A 21,125-nucleotide genomic window follows, 5' to 3' on the forward strand; every position below is an offset into this window, starting at 1 on the left:
ATTCGTTGGCCATCCATGTTGGCTCTCCGTTGTTGTGCGCGGGTTGCTAGCCGGTTTGAGGGTGCATTCCTCCTGACCAATCAATGAGCGAGCGCCGGCTCCCTGGTTTACCAATCGGAGGAGGGGGTGTGGCTTAGGCGAATTTGAATGAAGAGTGGAGCTTTCGGCGCCATTTTCGAGTAAGCAGCGGCAGCGGACGCGGCGGAGGTCGGTTATTTGCTTCACCGCTAACGGGCTCGGAGAACGCGGATGCTGTAGCACTTTTTGGCGTTTCGCCTTTAAGGAAAATGTGTGAAGGAAGTGTACTCAGATTCGGCCCGGGTGTGGGAGCTTTGCAGGCCCGCATTAATGGAGAGAGTCCGCGAAGAGCAACTTAAAACTGAGAGGAGGAAAAGGAGGAGGAGGAGGAGGAGGAGGAGGAGGAGGAGGAGGAGGAGGAGGCGGCGACGGTTGGCGAAGTGGAGGCTGAAGATACGGTACCGTTAGCTTAGCGGCGCTAATCCTGCTAGCATCGCCCAGGCAGCGTCGACAGTGCGCTTCTGAGTCTAAAAATAACGATTTAGAGACGGAAAACGCTCGAAACGCGGACGGACTGCTCCAAAAACCGGCGGGATGCTTCAGCGGAGCCGGGTTGTGAGGCGAAGGCGGAGATGTCACTGTCCGTTTAGCGGAGTTTGGCTTGTTTTTTGGGGCATTTTTCAAAAACGTGCAGTTTGAGCGCGATTGGAGAAGCAGAGGAGACGGCAGAGCCCTGACAGCCTATCAGCACCGACACACACCGGCAGTACAGAGAGCGGAGTAGGAGCCTGAGATTCACAGATTTTTCTTTTCATTTTTGCTTTCAATGATTAAAGAAGACTGTCTGACTCATTGTTTTGGATTTACACTTACATTACAAAGGAATGAGAGATCCAATCAGCCGGTAGGTGTAGCATTTTTGTTTAGCTGTTAACCGGATTTACTTTTATTATTGAACTAAATTTCGCTAAAATGGAAGCAAGTCTGTTTCGTTTTTTAGCTAACAGTTAACTTACTCTATATCAGGACCGAAGCAAATGACATTGTTGAATACATAACATAATAACGTAACCTATTTTTTATAGCTCCAATATTTAGCTTGCTAGCGTTATATTTATATTTTACAACTCATTTCACCACACTACACAAGATAGCACAGGTTATCTACTTCATACAAACTCACTTACTGCACCGTGCACTTTACTTAGTAGTTACTAGTTAGTAGTTACTTAGTAGTACTGCATTTGACCTAACTAGGTACCGTGTCTAATGCATTAATGTGTAGGTTAGACTGTCAGCAACATTTATTTTTGTCTTTAAATTGTGTGTATGTTTAGTTTTAAGTACTAACACGAGTTATGAACAGGGTTTCACTCAGACATACACCACTAGTAATGTAATATGACAATAAACTTGATTTGATATAATTTAATTTGACGATACCTCACGTGTTTGTCATGAAAGCGGGAGCGAGCGCATGAGCGCACATCTGCTTTTTTGTAGCTACCGCGCTCGCATCATCACGATGTGTGCGATCTCCTCGTGCTAGTGTGACACTAAGCTTGCAAAACGCTGTTTATGCTGTTACTTAGTTTATTTATTTATTTAGCTATATGTTGCTAAATAACAGTTGCATCTATTGTAATTGATTACATAATTTAAGAGGCCCTGTGTTAAGTTATTTTATTACACATCGCATATATTTAACCTGATGTGTATTTTTTTAAGATGCATTGTATTAGCTACCATATTCGTAATAACTTTTTGATTGTTGACCACAGCAGTACGAGGAAGTGCTGATATATTTACCCACTCTTGTTTGCTGGATAATACACCCTGTACTGTACTCTAGCTGTGGCGTCACATCCTAGCCCCAGGTCTCATCAGTGAAAGCAAGCATACGTGGGTACATGTCTTAACTCAGAAACCTCCCAAACCTCCAGTCCCACCAAACATGCTTTCTTCGCATACTGAAATCACATGCAGAGAGGTCATTAACTCATTAACAGGACGCTTTTACCTCCTAATTGTGTTAAGTGATTGTAGGATCTGTTCAAGTTGTTGGATTTCAGGCCTAAAGGAAAACGAATAACAGCTAACTCGGCAAGGAAGTAAAAGCAAAGAAAATAGAGCTTGTGCAGAACATTTAAAGGAGGCAACATTATGTGAGAATACGCAGCCATCAAGCGTGACACTGATTAATATTAATTTATTATAATAATAAAAAAAATCTGTATTATAAATCATATTAAACATTTTAACTCATAAACTGTATATATTAATAATAAATTAAACGTGCCCTGTATCATGACAGATCCACTAATCATTTTTTTTTTAGCTCTACGATAGAGGCTTCTGTAGATGGTAATTGTCTTAAGCTGGCATTAAAGAAAACTACCTTTAACCGCTGGTTTAATGTTAACTTAGTCTTGAAACTAACTGACTTTCACCAGGTAGATCAGGAAGCTTTACAGGAGAAGGTAGACAGGCCTCCACCTCTAACGTTTAGTGAAAGTCAGTGTTAAGTTTATTATTTTTTTTGTTGTAGTGTTTCTATTGATTTGTTCATCATTAAATCTGTCACAAAGTTTAAGATCATTTTGGAAAGTGACAACCCTTATATAATATACATGACAGTATGAATCTATAGAGAACTCTAAAGTTAAGGTGTGACCAGGAAAATAAAAGCATTTAGCTTTGAGGGGCCTTAAGTATCTATAGCAAAAAAAAGCCCCTAGCTTGTAGAAGAAAGATCTTATCAACTTTTTACAGACTAAAGATATGGAGTATTGAAATGAGACTGTGCAATGCATTAACTAAGGTTCTGACCATTTAAAAGTGCACATTTCACATCCCACCATTCCACTGTATGTTAAATTGGGGTCAGCAACTTGGAATATACCTTTTTATTGTTTTTAAACTTGTAGTAAATATTTATTATTTTACAGTTAAACAGGATTTAATGCTGTATTTATTGTTAAACAGTATCCATGCCTAGATTAAGCTATTACCAAAAGTTGGTTAAGAGTACTATAATTTTTTTATTATTCTTTTTTTCCAGATTGATTTACACATCCCACTGCTTTACTATTTAGCCCTCACTAAGGTGTGTGTGTGTGTGTGTATTCGCACACATATTTCAGCATTTTATTTGCTGCCAATATGTGGGCTTCCTCTCGTGGGTTGCCGGGACCATAGGGAAACCCCCCTCCAGTGAACCACAACATCTCTTGTGTGTGTGTTTTTTTATATACCTTTTAATACACACACACACACATACACAATTTTAAATACTTGTATGTTTTAGTAATGATTTTCCCAATTTTACATTTAAGTTTGGACAATGTTATGATTTGGTGATTCTGTCTGTACCCTTTGTGACTGAGTGAATTAATCATTAATCAAGAGGCTAAATTCAGTGTAATCTGTGTTTAATGCAGTCATGATTTAGATTACAATGTATACTTTAAGGATGCACTAGTGAGTGAGATGTTTTTTATTTATTTTATTTTTTTTATACCCCAAGCTGTTCCTTAACTGATTGTTATAATTCACTATATTGACTTGTGATTTAATGTACAAATTAAACAATTTCCTTGTTCAAACAGTTGAAACAAGGAAATGTATATTTTTGGTAGTTATAGACAGGACCTAATTTAGAGTTAGGAGAGCATGATGCTGGGTTGATGAGTGTACTTATTTGGGTAATTTTTTGTTCATTATCTAAAGATCAACTATAGTGTGTGTTTGTGCACGCCTGTGCATGCAAGAAATAAAGTCCACTGGATACTCAAGTTCTTATGAGCGGCAAATAGGGCAGAAACATAGCTTTAATAGTCTGATTATTAATTGATTGTTTCCTTGTGGATAGCTGTGAAGGTAGTGGAATTTACAGACCGCATTCTCAGAATTAATCTAATCACTCATTAATTGATCAGGGGCTTTGCAGTGTGGATCTTTCCTATCCTACTACAGGTGCACGCTTTTCTTGTCATGTTCCAGAGTGTTGCATCATGATTGTCAAAATGTGCAGTTAGTTTACCAGGAGTGGTTTCATTGTTGAGCAATATGTATCGTATTTAAATTCATTTTTTTGTTTTAGTGGTACTCTCAGTATTAATAGCTTGTGTTATGACTCCAAATTGTTTGTGTTTAGCCTTTTTATTTGTAATTTGTGTTCTTTTTATTAAAGGTGTCCAGCACCTGTAGACAACTGCAATGTGAAGTTTCTAATCTGAACGTTTCCGTTTATTTTGTGTGTAGTGCAATGTAAGGATCCACTTGGTGCAAAAAATGTGAAGAATACGTGTGTAATAGAAGACATGAAAAGGGTTAAATCCTGTGATTTCTGGTTTGTAAGACCTTACCTGGGAAGAATAGAATTTTGTGAAATATTGGCATGTTGCTTTAAAAGAACATTTTAATATTGCCGGTATTGATGTCAGTATTTGCACAACAAATACACAACTTTCAAATGTATTAAATTACACACACAGACACACACTCAAGGAATGACTTCTAAAGGAGCTTCCACTTCAGATATACTTTTATATTGTTTTGCCTTTTGTGCTTTAATAATTGGCCTTAAACTGTGGTAGAACATTCACCATTCTATTATTAGCTTAATTAGCTTAATTCTGCAGTTTGCATAACCATTTTTGTTTGATTGCAGTTTATATGCATTTAGGAAGAATTCTGCAGTTTAGTGTTGTGAAATATGGATGAAATATTTATTAAGTATAATAAATAATTATAATAATTTATTGTTGCAATACTTTTTTCCTGTGCTTCAGTGTGAGCTGTGCTGTAACTGCACATTTCCTTTTTCTCTGGTTGTGTGCTTTGGATCATTTGCTCAGAATCAAGGTGAATTGTTGCATCATAATTGTTAGAACTGAGCCCTATTGCTGTTCTGTCAGGTTCACTGGATGGCAACACACTAGATAACAGCTGATTTGTCAATGTCAATAAAAAAATTGACCACAATATAATAAAAGCTGCACATTTCGTAGTGTTATTTTAAAAAGCTTATTTGGAGGTGTGTGTGTTTTAGTGAAAAAAATTCATTAATGTTTGTTATGCAAAAAAATAAAAAGACCTTTGCTCTGTGTTAAATTTTTGCTCAGCTGTTGCTTCCAATTCTCGTAAAAGTTAGATTATTTCCTAATAAATATATATAAGTATTTTTAAAATTTGTCCTGTACTCTCTAAATTATTGTTCATTTTATTTTTTTTCTTTTGCTTGCTAAAATAGTTACAGTTAAATATATGTGAATTATTTGCAAACACCCCATTTTGTTAAAGTAGTTATTATGGATCACCAACAATTTGGCAAAAAAAATGGCCTGATTGTTCAAGGATGGCTGAATGAGTGTGATTATGTAATCTCCAATGTGTCTCGTTCTATGGTTTGCTGTGCGCCTCTTGGTTTAGTATGTGACCCTCTAGTGCAGCTTGATTGACAGAGAACATACTGATACTGAATTTTAGGATAGCTGTCATGTATTTTGTGTATCCAAATGGGCCTACTACAAAAATGTCTCGTGTTAATTTGTTGAATGTTCTTATATAAGCATTAAAAGCATTTTAATAAATTTAATTTAATTTATTTAAATAATTTTATAAACATTTCAAATTTGTTGTGATTAAAAAAATACAGCAAAAGCCTGTCCATAAAGCAAAAAATAAAAAGAATTTTACAAAAAAAATCCTGTATGGATAATATACATGTCCCAGCGCAGTTGTGCTTGCTGCTTCAGTATCTTAAAGGGAAGTTGCGTAACAGAATGACTGGTTTGATCCTGAGGTTCTCAAATAAAACATAAGTTTTTAATGTATAGGTTTATTTCTGTCTGGTTTTCTTGTGTTCAGATTACACACACACACACACACACACACACACACATAAACACAAGAGAGAGAGTGAGAGACTTCTGCTTGTACTCAGGTGTACTGGTACCACTGGTTTGGCTGGTTTAACCATCTTTATTAAGCCTCATTATGCCTTCACATCGAAACTGTTGTAATTATTTATTTATTACACTGTGGGAGTTTATGATAAATAGATAAGTAGAGATTGAGCAGAGTGTATATGGGTTACTCAACTTTTTTTATTATTATTTACATAATCTTTTGCTAAATACAGAGTTTTGTTAGTAGTGTGTGTATAAAAAAATGGGTTTGGGTTTAGCTTAATTGTTTGCAGTCATGCAGACAGAACTAGTCAAAAACTGAGTTTCTGAATGATACATTTTGAAGGCAAACCTATTTAGTTGATGAGTCAGATTACACACACACACATACATATATATACGTATATATGTATGTGTGTGTGTTTATAAATTTATTTATCTTAATTTATTGCTCTAAAGAATTTATTGCTACATTTGTGTGTGTGTGTGTGTGTGTGTGTAAGAGAGAGAGAGTGTCAGTGCCAGTCATTAGGACAATGACAGGGGGTGTGGCAGGTGGTGACCTTTGATCCAGAGGTCATGTGACTTAGTTGAACACAGGAGTGGTGAGAGGTTAACTGTGTAGGGCATTTAAAACATACATTATCAGGATCTCCAATTCTCCCACAGACACACGCTTTTCACAAAGATCTTACTTATACTTATTATGCTCAGTTCAAATATATTCAGAGTATTTTAATTAATATATTTTTTATTTATATTCTTATTATAATCTTTCAAATGTATATTATCTTGTCTCAGACCCTTAATGTACAGCAATAATGGTCTTATTGGATTGCCCATATACACATACACAGTGAACCTGACATTCTAAAAGATCACACTAGTTTGTCTGCTCTATAGAGGCTCAGAATTTATTTATTTATTTTTATATATTGTTTAATGCTTTTGTATTCAATGAGTGGCCAGCTTTTTATTGGGGACATTTACACATTTGTCAGTGTCAGAATTAGTAATGATTACAGAATGATCACACTATGTTTTGATCATGGTTTGAATTTGTATGTATTTACACACAGTGTGAGTGAATATACTTTGGGTGAGTGAGTTTGTCTTTATGAGACACTCACTGTACCAAAACACAACATTTATTATTGATGATAGAATGAAAGCGGGGGCGGACACTTTTGTGTAAGTGTCAGGCCTTCACAGTAATCTAGCCCAGAAAAAGGCTGGATATGGTCAGTATAGAGTTTAGGGCTATGTGTTAATTCATAAAAATCATACTATTAAGTATAATGCAGGAATTGATTGATTTTTGCCATAACAATGTAACGCTCGTTGCATTAAGAAGTTATTACCTTTAATAAAATGAGGGTCTCAAGTTTTTCGAATAAGAAGGTGGGTGCTGGAGACGCGACCCAGTGCGAGTGTCCCGAGTTTTATGCTTTCCTGGTGTTTCCCTATTCTTTGAATGACCCTTCCACAAACTCCCCATAAGCACACGCATACACATTTTTATGAAATTATTTTTTTAATATTATACTCTTGTATAGAATACTTTCCGGAAATTGAAAAATTATGATCAGTTTTAATTCTTAACACTTCTGATGCAATGTAAATACATCAAATAACAGCCTCATATATTGGACACATTTTAAACTATTTTTAAGGAAATATCAGCCCTTGTAATTTTTGAGATTTAAAATCCTAGAGTAATAAGCTGCTTCTCATTTTTCCAATTTGACAGCTTTGCAGAGAATTACTGATTTTAAATTGATGTAATAATGACCAGCATAGCAGAAACCTTTACTACTTTGAAAGTGAGTGTTTATAAATTCATCCTCTGAACTCTGAGGTCCCTTATAATTATTGGCCCACAAGCCACTATTCATTGGCGTCACAGATCCGTATCAGTCAGTAAGGTATCAGCCAAGCTCTTGTTTTTTGTTTGCGAGCTGTACCCTGTGCAATGAATAAATCTCCAGAAATGTGGTCCTATTTAGTATGGTGGTGAAATCAGAAATACAGAAATGTTATGCCCTGAACATCTGCCTTCTTAAACAGTAGACAAATAGCATTTAATTGTGCACTTTTATGGAAATTGTAGGGCAGAGTCGATTTCATTTTGATATAGAGATAATGGCCATTATGACAAAAACAGGCACTCTTATTTACTTATTTTTTTTGCTAAACTTGTTTTACTGTGCAAAGTTGAGGCATTATAGACTGACAGTGAAAATCATTTTATTGTTTGTTGCACCAGTTTTACACTTGCAGTACATACATGACTGTTGGAATTAGGGTTTACCGCTTGGATTCTTTTTTTATTTTATTTTTTAACAAAAGCTTTGGATATAGTGGGAACATCACAGATCTGTGGTTAGTGTAGTGTTTATTTTTGCAAACACATTCAATGTTCAGCAAAAATTTGGTAACATTCCAAAAACATGTTAAAGGGTGACTTTACCAACTATTCAAAATGTTTGTATAAATAAATGGCTAAGATGTAAAGCTGACTTTAGGACCTCAAACTATTCATAGAATGCTATTATACCGAAGGGTTATGCATACACAGTTTGAGAAGATTATATATTAGGCACAAATTTTAATGGTCAGTTTAACTACTTTTGAAGTTATAAATTTTAACTCTGTAGGGGTGGCAAATTACATTTTTCTCCAATGCTCAGATCTGTTATGTTAACATTTAAGTGTTTTCTAAACACAGTAGTGCAGCTTACCTTTGCTGGTGTGTGATGTCATAATGCAGAGTCATATGGACTGAGTTCACTTATTTTAAAAATGCAGTTTAAATAAGTTTTATTGTAAATATACAGTCTGTTATAAAATATACACCTTTATACATCTGATGTTTAATGTATATACAGTTATGTGCAAAAGTGCTGGCAGCTTAAATGTATGTGTATGTTTTTTAGTCTTGGTGTAACAATTCTCAGCTTTCTTGGAGGAAGGCCAGCATTTCCTTTTTACCATCCAGTGCCTAGTTAAATCTATTTAATGCGACTTTAAAGTAAATCTGGTGAGCTGCTGGTGGAACTTAACAAATTTATACAGTGCTTGGAGTTCACAAAGATCATCAGCACCCAAACAATGGTGACTGTGGATTCATGCAAATATACAGTTCTACAGTGTTATAAAGAGGTTAACATACTCACTAGCATCTGACTGATTTTGTTTATTTTGTGTTGCTGCCTCATAATCAACATATACTTAAGAGTTTAACAAGGCTGTTGGAAAACATATACAAAGCTGTTGTTAGATCACTTAAGGTAATAATGATTTGTGGAACATTATAGGCATCAGCTGTGGAGTAGTGTTCAGTCTGCAGGAATAGTGGAGGCTCTTCATTGCAGGTCACTTTGTGCATCATTGGGCTGTCGACAGATGGCGGGACAGTTAGTGATGATCAGGGCGTTAGTGTGCTGTTGTGGAGCGGTAGCGGGTCTATGGGGCCTCTCATCTGTAGGGCCTCTACTGCATTGTTTCTGTTCATCATGCTGTTAAAAAAAAATCATTTTGCTCTGTTATTATGTAACAATATTACATAACATGCTTGTGATGTATATATGTTGCATCTGTAGAATGTAGAGTGTATTTTTATAGACTCAAGGAAACTTAAAGTGAAAAATAAATTTAGTATACAGTATGAACATGTGCTGTGCATGCATCTGTAAAATCCTTTCAGTAAAACAGTATGCATTTGTTTTTAAATTGGAAATTTCTGTATATCTGTACTAAATATCTTTTTAAATAATAAACATTAGGGAGTTACCTTTTTTTCAAATCATAAACTATTAGTTCATTTGTCAATGTTACCCAGCTTATATATGTAAAAGAATAAATATTACGTAGATACACAACTATATAGATATTACATAGATACATACTTGCATATACTTACACACACAATGCATTTGCACGATAAAAACATATATATATATATATATATATATACATATAGAGCCCTGTCATGAAGTATGTCACCTCACATTGACACAGCCCATCTTACACTCCAATTTTAACATATCACTTTTTTCACAAACAAGTCACACTGATTATTTTATTTATGACTAAATGTTAACGTCCCATTATTTATATATATATATATATATATATATATATATATATATATATAGTTTTTATTTATTTATTTTCCATTTCTTTATGTTTTTTGTTAAAACAAAAATTATGTGGAATTCTATGCAACTGACACCAGGCCATACTTACAGCATCTCTCTCTTGTGTTACAGATGGAGTCGTGGAATGTCCTGAGCCCTGCAATGAAGCAGAGAAAGAGAGCGAGCAGGGTGTGTGTGTGTGTGTGTGAGAAGGAGAATGAGTGAGTGACCCTTTTCAGGTGGTGGTGTAGCAGCACAGAATGGTTTGTGGTGATACAGAGATGCAGGCCATGCTGTGCTGCATCATCAGTGCCTTGGAACTACACTGTGTGTGTGTTTGTATGTGTTTGTATGTGTGTTGTCTTGCTTTAGCAGCATGTAAATATTGGAGTTACAACATGGCAGATGCCTCCAGTATGCTCGTGCTGCTGAAGCAAGAAGTCACCAGTCGGCACAAGCTCATTTGTCCCTGTAACGGCGTTGACGGCCCTTGGCTGGTGTCGGCCGCAGCTGACTCACCCGCACTGGATTATCTTCATCACCAACATACAGCCTTAATCACACGTCCAGCTCTGGTGAGCAGAAGCAGCACCCAGCTTCTTCAACACAAGCCTGCTGGTTAAAGGTAAAAGTGGAGAGATGGAACAAGAGTGTAATTTTCATTATTATTATTATTATTTTTTCATATAATTTTTTGTAGAGCTGGGTGATATTCCTTTGGTACCTGGAAAAGTGCCGTATTACTTATGTAAACAAAAGCACATGTTTTTGAAAATGTATTCAATTACTCTGTTTTTATGCATTTTTGCACCTTATAAGAAAAAGGCATGCCATAGATATGTTCTGTTTATTATATTTAAGCCAGATAAAGATCCCCTCTAGTGAATGTTTTTGAGAAATAGTCCAAAACCAAGCTCTATCGGGATATTTTCTTCTTTACTGTATGAACACTTATATATGATGATATTGCGATTTTTATATTTGAGATTATTGTAATAGAATTTTTAAATATCACCAAGCTCTACTTTCTTGTGATTTGTTATTGTGTGTATGTTCTGAAAGGTCACTTTTTTGTTCTCTTTCTGTATAAAGTCTTGCAATTTCCCCATTAAAAGCTTAAATTCCTTGTTTGAAAATCATTGTTTTATTTTCAAATAATACATGGTCATTTTTTTTATTACATTTTTAGAAACTGTATTTGTCAAAGCTGCGTGAGGCTTAATCTGTTTTCATCACCTTTGTGGATAGTAACCAAATTGCAGCCATCAAATGTGTCATCCCTAGTTTGCTTGTTTTTTGTTTTTATGTTTATTATTAAGATACTGAAATTGTGATTTATACTGACCTACTCCTTGATTAGTTTGAGTGATGCGTATTGATGGTTATCTATTAGATTTACTAGATGTATTTTTGGATATTTAATTAACACTCACAGTACTTTCGTGTTGAAATTCAGTTTTACAACTAAATAATATATATTTAGTCAGTTTTTAAAGACACTTGTTTCTCCAAAATTAATTTGTTTATTCACACACACACACACACACACACACACACACACACACACACACTATATGTAGTCTTTGCTTATCCCAGTTTAGAAATCCAAGTTTAAAACATAGCCATGCTACAGCACCACTGGAGCATAAAGGGTAACAGCCTTTCCTATGGCCCAGCAGTGACAGTGTTATAGACCATAAACCTTGTTTCAATAACTTTGCACTCGATCAAACCATTACTACTCTAGTTGCTGAATAGCCGTTGTGCCTGAAAGCTTCCCCCAACTTATTACAGGGATAACTGATATTAATTGGCATTGGGTTTATGTGCTTATGGTAGGGCCTCCGTATACGGATTATGTAAATTCGGTGCAGCAATAGATGTATTAAGATAGCTGAAGTACCTCGTTAAAGGACGTGTCCGGATACTTTTGAACTCTAAACAGCAGCCCAGCGCTTTAGAGCGCTGTCATGAGGTATATGTCACCTAACTCCAATTTTAACATATTTTTCACACACAAGTCACACTGATTATTTTATTTATGACGAAATGTAAGTCTGCCATTTTGTAGCTAACCTGAGGTAAATTTAACAGCTGCAGTTCAAGTATAACTGATGGTGTCTGTTCACCGTTTCAAACGAACCAGAAATATTAAATGTCACCAGTAGTAAACATCATGTTGTGATGTTTAAATACAATTATACAATGTTTCTTAACCGTTCAGTGTTGGTTTTCTTTCATTGCTTTAGTAATGAGAATACGGTGTTTAATTTGACGGTTTGTCTTTGTGTCCCAAAAACGAAGGGTTATTTATTAAATAATATATTTTTATCAGACTATGTTAATTATTATATCTAGAATGCCAAGTTATGGGAGATTTTAATATTACATGTTAATAATGGTATCTGCAAAATGTATAAATATACAGTTACGCGTGTAACACGTAATGCTGAGTTATAGACACGTGTAAATATGCCATATTATCTACACAGACTTACTTTGACGCATTCTAAGACATGTTGATAATTTGCGAAATGCGTGTGCCATTCTGCTAAAATAACGCATGCACAATGAGTACGTTATATTAAATTAAATTATAAAATTCTGTTCTTTAGCATTACTTCTAAAATACGCTAATAGTCTCTATATCATGTGCAGTGTTAAATTGGGTAGAGAATTTGTTCATTTACTTTTACACATAACGTCGAAAATATAACATAACGTCATTTTTAAAAGGGGTGCCAGAACTTTTGCACAAACATACGGTGGTGTAAGAAAAAAATAATACTTTTACATCACAATTTAAAGTATGATATTTTTGTGAATACAATATGCCTAAATATCAAAAAGATACAGATGTAACAACACTTATCGCATCGCAATGTTCACAATCAAATCTGCCCCTTTATTCTACAGCAAAATGGCTGTTCCTGATCTTATATAACCCCCGACGTTCTATAAACTAAAGCAGGTTTTTATAATCGTTTTTGTTCAGATTGAAGATTTTCTCACATTTTAATCTCATATTAAACTTTAAATAATTTACAGCGCACCACGCACTGGGACAGATCTTATTTTATATTCAATAATGTAATAAAATGTAGTTTCTGTAAAATTTGCTGGTGTAAAGTAATTTTACAATACAACTATTATCTTAACATTTCAAGCGGGCTAAACACTAAAGTAACGGATAATAAACGAGCTATTTAAAAACTTTTAATTTTATATAATTTTTATATTGAGTCCAAATGCAGTGAAACTCGTGACTCGTACATGTAAATAACAGTTTGAAGATTTTTTAAATACTTTTTATTAAGCAGCAATCAGATAATCATCAGATAAATTATAAACCTGCTCAAACTAGGTTTAAAGCGACTCGAGATGTTTAAACACACTCTGTAATTATATGAATTTAAATATGTGCATATTCAGTTAAACTGTATTTGAAAAGTGATAAACCTGGTCACGGTAAATGTTAATTACACACCCGTGTTTTAATTATTACATACTGCAGAAAATAAAGCTGCGTCTAAGTCCGCCCGCAATGCAGTATAATGAATGCGCTGTTGACGGTAATAGAGCCAGTTATATTATTATTTAGTGCAGTATTGAGTTCATATACACGGTCATTCTATTTTCCCTTAACACACTTATCCTTTGGTATGTGTCTATCCCTACAGATATGATGTATTTTTGTTAATATATATTTATAGAAATATATATATATTTGTTTCTAAAACGCATTTTTTTTATCCCGTTATGTATTCGGATAGATGCAAATTTGTGTGCTCACTGGTCAAATTGCGTTCTAATAAAGTGTAAAATTCACATCCTTTACAAAAAGACACTTCTGGGTGATCTAAAAAAGAATTGGACATATTGCAAAAATTCACGTGCAAAAGTAAAGGCACATTATATGTTGTTTCAGAGAAGATTTAATAAAAGTGCAAAAATCTTTTTTTTTTTTAAATGCTTTAATTGACCAGGGGTGTCCAAACTTTTACATAAGGAAGCAAATACCAAAATGTTGGGGGTTTTATACAGCCTAAATTTTCCTCGAAGGCGTGACGAAACACACAATGCACTGGACGCCAATCCAAATAAATACATATACATACAACTTTCTTTTCTTTAACACTTTATTTAAGTTCTTATGCAATGCTTTCCCAATTTACTGTGAAATCCGGCAGAAGTAAACGCTTAGGTGTGTAAGGTGTATTGCAGAAAGATGTAAACCCTCTCCGGGTGTGTAATAAAAGCACGCCTGAGCGAGGAAGAAGACTCACACAGATCAACATCACTGTGCACAGTCAGCTCCTTCACGCGCTGCGTCAACATCACATAACGCAAACTATCAGCAAAGTCGAGACAAGAAGGTGACATTCATTAAAAACAAAACTATAAACTAATATACCCTCTTGTGTTATGATTGCAGTGCTGTCAGCTGCCAGACCGTCACTGTAAAGATACATGGGGGGGGGGGGGGGGGGGTTAAATACATATATAATATAATCATCTATAATTCCTATAGGCGTGCGAGCTCATTAACGGTGGATGTGTGTGCGGTTATGTAAGCAGTATTTTTATAAACTGGGTTGTGAGGAAGGAGGGAGGGGTGGAGGGAGGACGGGAGGGGGCCACAACTAATTTCACTTTTCACCCGGAATTTGCCCGGCAACAGCGTCTAAATATACACACCAGCACGGGCGCGCGCGCCGGCAACGTCAGCGCCAAACCGCGGTCAGCCGCTATGACGTCACGGGCCGGTTTTACCGGAGCGAACCCGAGGATTCCTGACCGGATTCCCGTTACTCGAGTTAAAACACCAAGAGGGGGTGAGAGGTGGAGATATCGGACACACACACTGTCACACACTCAACCCAGAACTCCCATAATATTCTGGGCTATTTTAGCTCCTCCTTGTTTTATAATAAGATAAAAGTTTAGTTTTTACCTCCTACACGCGGCTTCGCAAAAGAGTTAGTCGTTGTCAATCCGCGCGTTTGTTATATTTGAGAAATTTACTAGCGTAGATGTCACTGACTTTGGTGTAATTTTGTTAGATAAGTCATTGGTTCTTTGTAAATATGTTGCTTATATCAGATAAATTACAAACTTTTACATGTACTGTAAATGCGCGTGGAATAATAGAGATATTTTGTAATTGCGCAATAGCACATAAATTTGGTTTATACGTGTGTGGGAATATTAGATTAATAACAAACAGAAACAAATAAAAGGTCTGAATTTAATGTAGCTTACATTTGTGTGGAATAATTAACTGAAAGCATAAACATGGCGTAGTGCAGAAAATAAGTCTCTGATTTAGAGTAATGATGTGTGTAATGAAATAATACGATAAAACTTGTAATACCACAGAAACAGCGTTACAGGTCTCTGTAAAATGAATATTTCTGTGAAATAGTAAATGTTAATATTGGATAAAAAAATATATAATTTACAAAATCCTTTGGTGTATATATTGAACTTATATCGTAGATTCTCTAAATGTGGTGTAAATTTGTGCGGAAATTTAGAATAACTGCATAAACGTTTATAAATTGTGCATTGATGTAAAATATCGGAATAAAATCGGAGAATATGACGTGATATTGCTGTAAAAAGAGCCTTGTCATTTAGTGTACAATTTTTTATATAAAAACGGCGGTCGTTTCGTTTGCATGTGCAAGAAACTGTTTCAGCGTTTCTGACAGAGCTGATGTCTCGATATCGTGTGTCCTCGCGCGTGTGTGTGCAGCAGAGCAGATCCTATAGGAGCTGAGGGTGAAGCTTATATAACTGTGAGGAGCATCACGGACATAAAGCACCAGACTAAAACCTGACACGCGTGTGTGTGTGCAAGAAAAGATTTATCCCTCTCTCTCTGCACCGGTGTAGTTACGCTTCTGTTTAATTTACTCTGTAGAATATTTCTGTACACTGTTTTTAATAATGTAAACAGCACGCGCGTGTTCTTTCGCATTCCCGCGCTTATTCTGCTATCCAGGATTACGTAACACTTCACCTTCAGAGGGCACCAAGGAGTGTGTGGAAAGGGAAAGGGGGAAGGGTCTTAAAATTCAAGTCACCTTTAGGAAATAGCTATTAGGACAAAATTTGGGCTAAAATGTGTGTGTGGTTTTGTTTGGCTTCAGAAATTAAACTTTAAACCAACCGAATTAAACCTAGACTAATCAGCACTAACACACATCAGCAGTAAAAAAAACACACAGCTGACTGTGCATGTGACTCATTTCCCTTCACACTCTTTCTCACACACAGAGGCAAAGCTACTGTATTGTACACTATAAAAAAAAAATAGTTTTCAGTTTAGTGTTACTGAAAGCAGAGGCAAAATGCTTCCTTTTGTAGCAACAAACTTAAAACATGGTAATTACCATTTATTTTAAGGTACATCTGAGAAACAAATATGCATGTCAACAATTGTGTTTGTGTGTAGATCTGATATAGTGGGTATCAGATAGGACATGCCATTTCTGAAGTTGTGTAGAAATGTAACATTTGATAAGAGCATTATCATCCACAGTAGACAGTGCAGTGGGTGGTAACAATTGTGAACAGTGTCATCTGGCTAGAATCTTCTGTGCAAAAAAAAAAAGCGATATTTTGATATAAAGGCCCAACACTCACAAGCAGGTCAGTGCAGCGTTCTGTAGCTTCCATAGGTCATGGCAAAAGTCAGTGGTCAACTTTAGTTGTTAGTTCAGTGTACATTAGGGGTGTAATGGTACTTTGTGGTACTTATGGTAATTTGTACCAGTCGGTGTATGCAGTTTTGGGTGGTATAAGGTATTAAGGGTAATTAAGTTAAATGAAGTAATTTCACTATCCCCCTTACCTCCTCCCTCTCACTTTCACTCCCCTCTATCTCCCTCTTGCTGCCAAGTGTAGAGAGTGACTTGAGTGTCTTTATCGCTTACTAAATTTTTCTCACTGATTTGAAAGGACTGAAAATAAACAAGTATTTCACCAATATTTTGACATCTTATTTAAACGGGTGAAATCATGTTGTATTGGATATCAGTGTTTTTGTGTGTGTGGAAACATGCTAATGTTTATTAAATTAACCCACTACATCCTTTGGAGTGTTATACAGCACCTGATGGAAGAACCTGTAACTTGTTCAATTGTTCATTCCAATTCAATTAAAAGAAACCTGGGTTAGTTTTATGTTTTTGTACTTTACACTATAATCAGAACTAACTGTAATATCCAATCTGCAATACAAATTAAACATTGACTTTTGAGTACCATTACATCCCTAATATATACGGTTTAAAAGTTTTAGAGTTATGTTTAAATATCCTTATATGACACTGTTTATTCACTCAGTGCAATACTAATAAAATATCCATGTGTTATTTAAAACATCTTCAAAGATTTCCTCATGGGTGTGTTCTAATTATTATCATATCAACACCTAAATTGTTACATCAGAGCCTAAGGAGGCTAAAGCTAAGATAAGTTAAGCTGGTGATGCAATTGAACACACTGGCTGGGGGCTTCTGGAAGAAATTTGGAAGTCATCAGACTTTCTCACACAATCCCAACTATTTTCTACAAAATAAAACACTTGTATTTCTTTCAAATTGTTCTGTTCTACAGTGACCTGAATATTTTTTTGTTTTAACAAAAACTCAATGTGATTTTAAATATTGTGATTAAGGGGCCTAAAATATATGCACAGTACTGCACTGTGCATATGGTATATGACACCAAATGAAACTGTTCCTAATTAAATAAACAGAAAATAACTTCGAACACACACAGCAATGTTGTTAACTGTAATTTTAGGTATCATCACTGTGATTACATTCACTGTTGCTGTTATTCAACAGTTCTGTAGTGCAGACTATACCTGATTTTACAGTGTAATACACGCATCTACACACTCCTGCACTGAATCAAAGGGAGATAGGCAGGTCTGGGGTGGGGGGGTGGTTAATTAGGGGGAGGTGGGGGAGGGCAGATGTTTGTGCTCAGCTGAGGAAGTCCGCCGCCGTGTCAAGCAGCTCCGTCATTAGGCTCATTCCGCGCTCCGCCGCCTCCGTTGCGCGCGCCGTCATCCAACGCACCAGCTCTCCGCAGGCGCTGACGTCACCGAAGAAGCTGTCCGCCGCTGGCAGGAGCCTGAGCGCAGGAGCGCCTGCGCCTGCGCACAGCAGCAATAGCAGCAGCAGTAAAGGCAGAAGCAGCAGCGCCAGTCTCCACAGTGCGCGAGAGAATCCGCCGGCAGAGCAGGAGGAGGAGGGGTGAGGGGCGGGGTTCCGGAGCAGTAGCGCACCGCCCTCGTGCGGTCCGCGCAGCGAGTCCAGATCTCCGAGGCGCACGCGGTCCCACTCGTTGACGTCGAAGGCGGGCAAGAGAGGCTGAGCGCCATCCGGGTCCCAGTCGGCGTCCGAGCGCGCCGACAGCAGCGGCGCGTTGTCATCTATGGCACGCAGCGCCTCTCGGAAGTCCTGCATACGCCGCAGGAAAGCGAGCGGCTCGGAGAGTGTGCGCAGGGACTCCGCCACACGCAGCGCGCGCCGCCGTTCCTCTAAAGCTGCGCGCAGGCGCCCGATCTCCGGATCGTAGCTCTGCATCACTGCGAGCTTCAGCGACTCGAAGTCTGCCGCGATCTCCGCGCGCTTGTGCTCGAGGGTGCGCGACGCCCGCTCCAGGTAGTCGGAGCCGCGCTCCGCGTCTCGTGACACCGCCTGAAGCGCGCGCCTTCGAGCCGCCTCCAGCGCATCCAGCCGTGCGAGCGCCGCCTCCGTGCCTGGCCAGCTCTCCGCACCGCGAAGGAGCTCCTCGAAGGCGGCACGCTCGCGCTCGTGCGCCTCGTCCAGCGCGCACAGCCGGTGGCCACGGTGCTCGCGCGCCGTGGCGCAATAGCCGCAGATGAGGCGCAGGTCGGTGGCGCAGTAGATGTTAAGAGGCTGGTCGCGATGCGCGCGACACGAAAGTGATGCTGTTGACGACGTGGTTTCGCTCGTGGTCTCGGGCGTCGTGGTCGTCGGCAGATACGGAGCGGACGGAACAGCAGGTGCAGCCGACGTCATCCCGGGAAGCGCGCGGCGGATCTCGCCGTACTTCTCCACCACGCTGCGCAGCGCGTAGTTCACCTGCAGGATCGACACGCCGTCGCGAGCGGTCTCCTTGCGGCACGTAGGGCATCTGAAAGGCGACCGCTGAGTCCTCCGGTTTTCACCGCCACCTCCGCCGTCCCGCGCGCCCTCGAGGCAGCGTCGACAGAAGCTGTGAGAGCAGGGCAGCACGCGCGGGTCTTCAAACAGGCAGCAGCAGATCGGGCACGTGAGGTCCTCCTCCAGCAGCTCCATGCCTATTATTGCTGCGGTGGCAGTGGAGCGCGCGGGCTGCAAGAGGAGAGCACGAGGAAAGAGCGTGAAAACGTGCCATAGACACCCTGAGCGTGTGAGACAGATCGATAGCCTATATACTCCTAACTTTCCTCCCTCGTGCTGACAGTCAGATTCTCGCCCCTGTCACGCGACGGCCAATGCTAATATAAACATAAACAAGCCCCACTAGTTGTTCACGCGCCAAAATTATATTTGCCAATAACGGTAAACGCGCTCGAGCTGCCTTTGCTTATGCATCTGTAAATCCGCGGCACTCTGGAGCACTGGTTTAGTGGCACGCGACGATGCCCCGCACACGGTAACGTCAACGAGTTCGTGAAAAGCTCCAGTTTCGGTTGACGCGGGAAATAACGTTGAGAGCTCGCGCGCAGATCAGGAAACAACGCGAAACTGGAAAACAAATGAACAAAACAAACAAATAAACAAACAGACAAAAAGCAACGACACCCTTCACGCGCTCCCTCACCTGCACGGTTCGGTGCGTGGTCCGGGCTCGGTACCGGTAACAGTTTATGGGATCCGCAAGGCTGAGAGAAGCGAGAATCAGCAGCTGGACCAAACACCCCCCCTCTTACACCCACCCACACACACACACACACTCAAGCTAGCAGCTGGTAAGTGTGTGTGCGTGTGTATGTGTGCGCGCGCGCTTGTTGCTGTGCAGACTTCACGCTCTCCATCCGTGGAAAGATGCTACTTTTAACCGCTACACCTCCACGCACGCGCGTCACCGAGCATTCCACGCACGGCGCACGTGCCCGCGGTGCGAATGTCCGCGTGACATGCACGGACTTTGATCTCTTCTTGACTTAAAGTTTTATTATTTTTCGTTTTTCAAACCACGCAACACAAACAGAGACGCTCCCTTGCGCTGCCGGCTGGTCTGTTGCTATGCAAAACATCGCAACGTGAGAAACTGCGCCCCTCCCCCGCCCCCAATCACTTCACTTCACTGCATCACGTCAAGGCTAATCGATGCTTAATCGATGTTATAGGTTAGAGGGCTCTCGCCGCTGTATTCAATTGATCACTACAAATATTATTGATTAATCATCTTTTTTTTATACTGCACACCCTCTGCCCGCCCCTTGTGTGCTTGTGCCAGCTGATGATGGCATCGATAACCCAATAAGCGTCACCGTGTCACGTGCGACAGTTTATTTTGACCTCGATTTTTTTCTTCCCCTGTTTCCATGCCATCAGTGAGCGCGCGCTTTTGCTGATTGGTCAGAGCGCGGAAGGGATAGTGCGCGGATGAGGGGCGCTGTGGCGGTAACGTTTGATCCAGGGATTCACTTTTTTCCCTTTTTTTTAGCCTGCCTACAGCGTTCTGTCGTTTCTCCACCCGTATTCAGGGCAATAAATGAGGTGGTAAAAAATAAATGCTGTGTTTTGTTCTGCAGGATGCTGCCTGACAGCCTGTTACTGTGTGAAGCAAGCCAATCACATCGAATGAAACTGACCAATATAAAGGAAGTCTTAAAAAGGGGTCAGAAACTCAGGTGTTAGGGGGCCACAGTCCAGTTTTTAGTAAGTTTATCCCTGTGCGGGTATGCTGGACCGTCTCTGTCCCTCTACGCTTGAACTTGATGACCCCTGGCCTGGAAAATAGTAGAACCAACTAAAACGAATGTAGGAAAAGAGAGAGCAGAATAAAGTCAAATAAGAGA

At 38.8% G+C, this 21,125-nt stretch overlaps 1 protein-coding gene and 1 long non-coding RNA gene across 11 annotated transcripts in view; one reads left to right on the top strand and one right to left on the bottom strand.

The window, feature by feature from the left end:
- On the top strand, window positions 1–11,205 carry LOC125805067 (uncharacterized). Its single transcript, XR_007441349.1, has 2 exons — window positions 1–922; window positions 10,202–11,205. It is a non-coding gene; the product is annotated as an uncharacterized LOC125805067 (long non-coding RNA).
- The window catches only part of trim13 (tripartite motif containing 13), a 16,609-nt gene continuing 4,595 nt past the window's right edge, over window positions 9,112–21,125 (bottom strand). Inside the window, exons 1-4 of one of the 10 annotated variants that reach the window (XR_002651383.2) lie at window positions 19,922–20,258; window positions 10,589–10,681; window positions 10,179–10,226; window positions 9,112–9,448 (exon numbers count right to left, since the gene is read on the bottom strand). Coding sequence is in view for 2 of the 10 variants with exons in the window: in XM_022680506.2 (XP_022536227.1) it covers window positions 18,070–19,413 (1,344 nt within the window). In the remaining 8 variants the exon portion in view is untranslated. Of the gene's footprint in view, window positions 9,449–10,178; window positions 10,685–15,732; window positions 19,450–19,921; window positions 20,269–21,125 lie in introns of those variants that run through there. The other 9 variants (XR_002651382.2, XR_007441346.1, XR_007441345.1 and 6 more) reach the window with 9 other exon arrangements.

Source organism: Astyanax mexicanus, chromosome 11 (assembly GCF_023375975.1).
Source record: "Astyanax mexicanus isolate ESR-SI-001 chromosome 11, AstMex3_surface, whole genome shotgun sequence".
NCBI classification, from domain to species: domain Eukaryota; kingdom Metazoa; phylum Chordata; class Actinopteri; order Characiformes; family Acestrorhamphidae; genus Astyanax; species Astyanax mexicanus.